Below are 7,830 nucleotides of genomic sequence, written 5' to 3' on the forward strand. Positions count from 1 at the left end.
ACACACACACACACACACACACACACACACACACACGGTTTCCAGCACTCCTTGGTGCCCTGCTGCCAATGGGCAAGTGTGTGGAAGAAGTGGAGGTCAAGATTGGGGTTAGGAGAGACTGACCTTCAAACTGGCATTAGGAGCTGCCCTGGCCTGTCCTTAGCAACAGAGAACCCAGCAGGTCTAACTGGGCCAGAGCTTTGATGACACCATCAGCCCTTCCCTGGTCCACCCGCTCTGCTTTCCAGATGATCATCTGCCACTTGGTTTATTTTATTTTTCCCCAGTGCTGAGAATTGAACACCGGGCATTGCACACGCCAGACAAATGGTCTACCACTGAGCCACATTCCCAGACCTTGTCTTGTTTTAGACAGTCTCACTAGGTATCCCAGGCTACCCTTGAACTCCTGACTCGGCTTTCAGAATGCTGGGATTACAGATGTGTGCCGTCACACCTGGCTTTGGCTCCTGTTTGACCTTTATCCCTGCAGACATCCAGAACCTACTCATCCCCTCCCTGCCTCTAACAAGTCCAGTGTATCTCATCCCCTCCTCTCTGCCACCCTCAGAGTCTTCCAGGAAGGGCTGTGCTGTGAACATTCTAGACTACAAGTTGCACCACCATGATCACAATAGCTGCCTCTTTCATCACCCTGTTCTGAGGCTGTCCACCTGCCCATGTTATCAGACCTGTCAGTACAGTCCCAGTCATTGGTCTCTCACCACTCCCCCAAACCCTCAACCATGGTGAACCCTTTCTCTCTTCAAATCCCAAGTCTGTGCCCAGCATTTCTGTGGGGAGGGAGGAGGCCTCATGATCCATTTGTTTTCCCCATCCCTTTAATTTCTATCCCAGGCCTGACACTGATTGTGCCCATCCCACTGAAGACAGGTTCTGCCTCCTCCTGCAGCCCTACAATGCCTTCCTAAGCCTCTCCAACCCACAGTGACCTCTCTTCCTCCAACTCACAGCCACTTATTGTCTACTCCAATCCTAAGGCAATGAATCACTGGGCTGCCCCGACACCGCCCGGCCCTGTTTGTTCAGCTATAGTATTGGACACCTATTCTTGTGTCCTCTGTCTCCTCAGGAAGAAGACGCCAGACATTCCAAAGAGGCAAAAGGTCACAGTCTCACTCATCCCCCTCACTCAATGCCACACTGCCGAAGCTGGGTAAAACTGGGTATATGCTAGGTGCTCATTCACATACTCAACAAATGCACGAGTCACTTAAAATGTGCTAGGCTGTGTCCTGGGCACTAGAGCACAGCACTAAAGACTGGGCCCATCTGCTGTGACACTGGCTGTAGCTCAGTGACTGTCAGTCTGCTGGGTTACCTCTGTGTACCCATTTGGCATATGTAAGACAGAACCTGGGATGTGACTTCAGCCCCAGCTGCCTACTTCCTGGAGCAAACAATTCAAAGCCTCAATGTTTTTTCATCTGTCAAATGGAGACAATACCATGTATTCCCCAGTGGGTTTGAGTTCATGTAGGCTAAATGTTTATTACGATGTAAGCTCTCAACAAATGGTCTTTTCTTTCAAAGCACTTAGCACATTTGTAGTTACTGGCCTATTTGGAAAATTGGCTAATGTTTGTCTTCCCTACAGGACAATGAGGAGAGAGCATCTCTTGAGGTAGGGTCTCATACATTGTAACCCAGTCTGTCCTGGAATTTGGGATATGTAGTCTAGGCTGGCCTTACACTGGAAACTCTTGAGAGCTGAGATTACAATTACAACCCTCTGTTTACTGTGTCATCTAGCATTGGACCCGACACACAGTAGGCCTGAAGTAAACGATTCTTGTGTAGTGGAGATTATTTTAGTTCCCTGGGTTTAGCTCTTGATGGCTTTGGTCAACAGCTGACTCACGTGCCTACTTGCCAATTCCCTAGGAATCTACTGGGATACAATGCAAATCTCCATTCAGAGTCAACTCTGTAGTAGACGCTCAGCAAATGTTCACCAAATGTACAGATTCCCTGCACAACTCAAGCACTTCACCTTCCTTGGGGAGCCTTCTGCGAATATAGACACCTCCTCCCCACAAACCTATGAGACTGTCACCAGATAAGTGTACAAGCCTCTTCTCCACCACAGCTCACTCTCTTAAGGAGGAGGAATATCATGATGATCCAAAACGTATCTCCAGAGGACTGTTCAAAAGCTTCCTCATTTATACCCCCACCCCCAGATCACGAGGAGCTTGTGTTTCAGAGGTCATATCGCCTTGGAGAACTACACAACATCACCAAGCAGGATTTTTCTAGCAAAATGTCTATTTACAAAATTTGGTGGCAAATTGAAGGGTCTGTGACCTGACGGTGCCAGGGTGATTTGTGGGCACTTTGAGAGCTAAATACTATGCCTCTCACTTGGAGCTCTATTCTTATCTTGGAATCACAACCTGAAACACAAACCCTTCGGTCCTCCTAGGCCTACTTCCCTTTAAGACCTTAGAAAGGCTTTTCACTGGGTAAGGCACAACCCAAGGAAGTTCTGGGGATAGGGACAAGTGTTAAGGAGGGGTTATGTCCTTGAAGTACTTGGAGAGTTCTTCCAAAGTAAGGATTATCTGGCCCAACCCTTAGGAATTTTGATTGGAAGGTGGGATCTGGAGAACCCCCTAGGCAGTTGTAATACAAAGGTCTGGGAAAACAACCGTGAGAGACACTATAGAAAAAAAGCTTAAGCCATGCAAACTATATATCTATATATCTAACTATATATGTCACCACCACCCCCAACAAATTAAGATGCTACTAGTGTACTGCTAAACATTTTGTTTTTGTTTTTTGTTTTTTTGTTTTTTGAGACAGGGTTTCTCTGTGTAGTCCTGGCTGTCCTGGAACTCACTCTGTAGACCAGGCTGTCCTTGAACTCAGAAATCCGCCTGCCTCTGCCTCCCAAGTGCTGGGATTAAAGGCGTGCGCCACCACTGCCCAGGACCGCTAAACATTTCAGTGAATCCTCTGTCATGTGAAATTGATATTACTTATTATTACAGCACCCTCCTCAAATCTTTTTTTTTTTTTTCTGTTTTTCAAGACAAGGTTTCTATCCAGCCCTGGAACTAAATCTGCAGACCAAGCTGCTCTTAACTCAGAGATCTATCTGCCTCTGCCTCCTGAGTGCTGGGCTTAATGGAATGCCCACCATGCCCCATCCAGACTCAAAACTATGTTAAACACGCTAGGTCACAAACGGTATGAAAAGGCCGGATCTATGAAAGAGCATCTCTTCCCAGCTTAAAGACTGGATTTGGAAAGACTCAACAGAAACCTGAAGCTGAAGTATGGCATTCCCTGTGTTTATTACCTCTCACTCAACCCTGGATTGCCAACCTGGCCTGACCAGGAAGGGACCTAAGCTTCCAGCCATTTGCAGCTGTAGAGTCATGTGACCTGCTAGGAAGGGCTGGGAAAAGCAGTAAAGAGGCCTTTCCACATCCCTACCCCCAACACTACTGAACTTTGTCCCAGGCGGTTGGTGTGGGGAGTCATTAGTCTCAGGCGGCGGCCTTTGAAGAGATTAGTACCTTATCTGCCTGGGCTGCCTTCCTAGGGAAGGGTGCCTCTCCACCCAGTGACATGGGTGCCCAAGACCCTGACAAGACAGGCCCTAAGTAGAGAAAGGTACACCAACTATCCCCATCAGGATCCAGGAGCCAAAAAACCATCAGAGGTGTGGGAGGGAGGGAGGGACAAGGGGCCAAGAGTCCAGAAAGGTCGAAGAAAACCCCATCTTATGTCAACATCTGAGACACAGGAGACATGAGGTTCACTTGGAACCTTCATTTCCACACAAGCTTGGGGGCAAGGTTCAGTTCTTGCTGGATGCTGTGAGAAGAGCTTTCACTATTCGGTGAGTAGGTCAGCTCTGAAGCCCCTGACCCCCACAGCTGCCCCAGCACCATTACACAACAGTCACTGGTGCAGCAAGCTTAGAACACCAAAGTACAAAGGGACCATCGGAGAGCCTGGGCGGAAGGGTAAGCAAGCAGAGCTGCATGGGGTGGAGCTGCTCAGGGGCTTCCCACAGCGAGCAGTACTGTTCCTCTTCCCTATCTTCCAGAACCGGCTATTAGCCTCTGCAGGCTTCCAGGCACCTGCATTCTTGAACCAGATTGCTGAGTTCAAACCCTCACCCCAACACTTCCCAGTTGTGTGACCTTATTTCCCTATTATCAAATGGGGGTAAGGGAGGAATTCCTGCCTCTTGGGCAAACAAGTTGACTCAGTGGATAAAGGGGCTTGTCCCCAAGCCTGATGACCGCAGTTTAATTCCTGAGGCCTACAGAGTGGAAGGAGAAAACTGAACACTGAAAGTCATTTTCTGACCTCCAAGTGTGTGTGTGCACACAGATAAACTAGACAAATAAAGGTAACAAATTAAAAAAAAAATCTGCCTCTTGAAGTTATTGGGGAGAACTGAGATCAGATACACTGCAAGACAGATTAGATATTTAAGTCTTCCAACCCTGTGAGAGAGCATTTTACTCCACCACTGGGCACATAGTAGGTGCTCTCTGGCTCAATGAATCAATGAACGAATATGCTAGCCTATGAAAGCAAAGATAGTGTGTGTTCTACTACTGCACCCACAATGAGCACTGGGAAACAGTATCTGCTCAATACATTGTTTAACAAAATCAGTCTCTACAACACCAACTACCTTTGTTCCTGGCAGGGGCACCTCTCACCCCACATCAGAACCAGAACCCGGGTTCCCTCTTAGCTCCTCCCCACCCATGCAGGCCCCATTCCACGCAGTGTCTCTTGCCCAGCTCTCTGCATAAGGACCCAGAGCTGCGAGATACTCCTTTACAGCTAGTGCCTTCTAATATGGAACTAGAGATGGCAGAAGAAAAGGAGCCAAGACGAGATGAGGCTGCTACAGAGCCCCGACCTGTTCCCCCTACTCTGTTTTTAATCCTTTCTGAGGTTTCATAGATTCTCTCCTGGAAGCATCCTCTTCCCTAACCTAGTTATTACAGGTTCCAACACCACCGCGGACCCCCCTATTCAAGAAAGTAGCACCCAGGCACTCACACACTAGACCTCTAAGGCTGCCACAAATACCTTCTGGGTTGTACAGGTCCAGGCAGCTCATGAGGGCTGACCGAGAGCAGGTGCTGGAAGAAGCACCGCACCTTCCAGCTCTAAGTCCCGGGTTTAACCAGCGTTAGCAGCCCTAGTCCTCACCTACTCGGTCAGTGAGCGCTCTCCGCACACACCCAAAAGCACGCCCCAGCGCCTCCTCCCAGAAGACGCCTAGTGTGTGCACGTGTGTGTTTGTGTGTAGTGGGGGACGACGGCCGCTCCTAAGGTTTTGGTCGCCATCCCCGCCCCCACCAGGGTGACGCCTGGCCTCCTAGAGCCCAAGGTGAGACTAGGTGAGGCTCGGTATAGTAAGAACTCTCTTAGGCCAAGCGGCCACTTGCGTCCCTCGCCTTCAGGACCGCCGCGGGGAATCCCTCCTCTCCCGCATCTCCGGCATCCGCCTAGGTCCCCTACAAGCCGGCGCCGGCGGGAGCAGCGCAGCGGGCGCCGGGAGGGGGCAGGGAGGAAGCCGGCGCCGGAATCACAAAGCCGCGAGCCTGGCCGGGCGGGGACATTCTCATAAAACCGATCCTCTCAAGGCGGCAGGAACTGGAGTACTTGCCCTGAACTCAGTCCTCGATGGCCTTCGCGTCACTCGTCTTTCCTGCTGAAGGAATAGTTACCCTCTCTGTTGGGGAAACTGAGGCTAGAAGACTCAACTACTAGAGTGGCCGGAGGAAGAAACGAGAGTCCTATTCGCCTACCAGTTTTTCTTCTGCGCATGCTGCGGTCTCTATTCTGGCCCCAAGGCTTTGTCGGCACACCGGACTGGCCTGCAACCGGGTCCCGGGTCCCGGTAGAGGGGCACCCAGGTGTGCGGGACTTAGGTGTGCTAGGGACCCAGGTGGCTCGGAGGAAACAGCTAAATGGCCCGAAAAAGGTCTCAAGCACCTTCTCTAGTATTGTGCAAAGGGATCTAGGGCCACACAGCTCCAGGGTGGCGGCACGGCGCGGCCTGTCAGGTCCAGCTTGTTCCCGGAATACCCAGCCGGTCAAGCCCCGGAGTAGAAGTGGGGGGAGGTGTCGCCGAGAAGCCGGTCTGGCCGGCCCGAGGGCTCCGGTTGTGCCGATATTTACAATAACAAAGTCCTGACTGAGGTGACATGGCTCTGGGTGCTCTCTAGGAGAGCCTGGAGGCTTCTCCCGAGGGAATCTGGCCAGGGAGAGTGGAGTGTGGTGTGTGTGCGCGTGTGTATGTGTGCGCGCGTGTGTGTGTGCGCGCTGCGGAGTGTAATGTGACACTGTTGGTGTAAGGTGTGTGTGACAACCAGTGTTAAGATGCTTGAAGCAGTGGATTCTGTTTGTGAGGCGCTGCTGTAGGTACCTCTCTGCTAGGGTGTGTGCTATCAAGGCGTGTTATGAGACATTGGGCTGTGTATGTGTGGGTGCAGTAGAGAGGGGCAAGCAAGACCTGTGCTGTATACCTATGTCCTGGCCAAGGAGTGGGCAACCATTTATGTCAGGGTGTGTTCCTTCAGCGGTATGTGTAGGGAGCTAGGTTTCAGCGTTCATCTGGCGAACCGAGGCAGTTATATTCGAACAGGAAGGCACGAGGTTGTGTTTGTGTGTCTGGCATTGCTCAGTATCACACCCGATTGTGTTGTAGCTATCTATGACCACGGGTTGTGTGTCCCCGCTGCTGATCGTGCAGGCGCCGAAGCAGATTCTGAGCTGGTGACTGTGCCCCAGTGGGCGCTGGTGTGCGGGAGGTATGTCTGAGCTCACATATGTACGGATGAATGTATGTGGGTATGTGTCTGTGATGTGGCTCTTCCAGGTGTTCGCGACGAGCTGGAAGCGCCTGAGTGAGCTGAGCATATCGCCCAACAAGTGTGTATGTCGTGGATAATGTTCCCAGCTTCCCTGGTCCTCCGGCAGCCCCCGGCTGAGCTGCGGGCCTTGCGCTTCCCTGAAACCTTCTCCACTCCGCGCGCTCCTGGAGATTCTCATCCCCGCGGCTTGGAGCGCGCCCGGGTGCGGACGCCGGGGCTGGGGTCCAACTCCGCACCCCCTCCCCTCCCTCCGTTTCTTACAGTGGACCTTAGAGGCAAGGGAGCCCCAGCCGCAACCCCCCACTCGGTGTCCCAGCGGCCTCCGCCTCAGTCCCGGCGCTCTGGGCATCGACTGGGCCCCGGTCTCCTCGCTCCACCGAGCGCCCCTCCCTCAGCTCCCGCCGGCCATGGCCGCTCTGGGCCCCGAGCCGCCGCCGCCAGATCCTTACCCGCCTCGGGGCAGCACCGGTCGCCCGCCCCGCTGTCCGTGGGCCGCCGCCGGCCCCGGCGCGGGCTGCGGCTCTACACGGCTGGGGCTGGCGCTGCGGTTCAGGCTCCGGCTCCGGCTCCGGCTCCGGCTGGCTGTGGGCGCAGCAGCCCGCTGGCTTCGCGTCCTCGCCGCGCTCCCGCTCCGCTAGTGTGTGAGGCGGCAGCGGCGGCGGCGACGGCGGCGGAGCCAGCAGAGAGCGGAGCGCACAGCCGGCCCGCCCCCTCCCTCCCCCTCCCTCCCGGCCTGCCCGCCCTCCTCCCGCCCCCCCCCCTTCGGCCGGGAGGTGGAGCCCGGACCGCTCTGGTCCCGCTGGGAGGGGACCCTGACCACCGCGCCCCTAAAACAGCACCCCCTCCTCTTACGCTGCCCCCCACTTGCCAAGGCCGACTGCACAGGCTTCCTTTTCGCCTCTTCACCTTACACTCATCCCACCCAAGCCTCCATCTAGGACCCCTT

General features: G+C 53.5%; 1 protein-coding gene across 3 annotated transcripts in view; it reads right to left on the reverse strand.

Annotated features, from left to right (window-relative positions):
* Positions 1-7,527, reverse strand: part of Pcdh1 (protocadherin 1) — a 23,204-nt gene extending 15,677 nt beyond the window's left edge. For 2 of the 3 annotated variants that reach the window (XM_028777925.1, XM_028777927.1), the window contains exon 1: positions 5,817-5,849. In XM_028777925.1, coding sequence (XP_028633758.1) covers positions 5,817-5,835 — 19 coding nt within the window. In that variant the 5' untranslated portion in view covers positions 5,836-5,849. Of the gene's footprint in view, positions 1-5,816; positions 5,850-7,333 lie in introns of those variants that run through there. The other variant, XM_028777926.1, reaches the window with a different exon arrangement.
* Between the last annotated feature and the right edge of the window lie 303 nt (positions 7,528-7,830).

The sequence above is a fragment of the Grammomys surdaster genome, unplaced genomic scaffold (genome assembly GCF_004785775.1).
Source record: "Grammomys surdaster isolate TR1022 unplaced genomic scaffold, NIH_TR_1.0 317, whole genome shotgun sequence".
Classification (NCBI taxonomy): Eukaryota; Metazoa; Chordata; class Mammalia; order Rodentia; family Muridae; genus Grammomys; species Grammomys surdaster.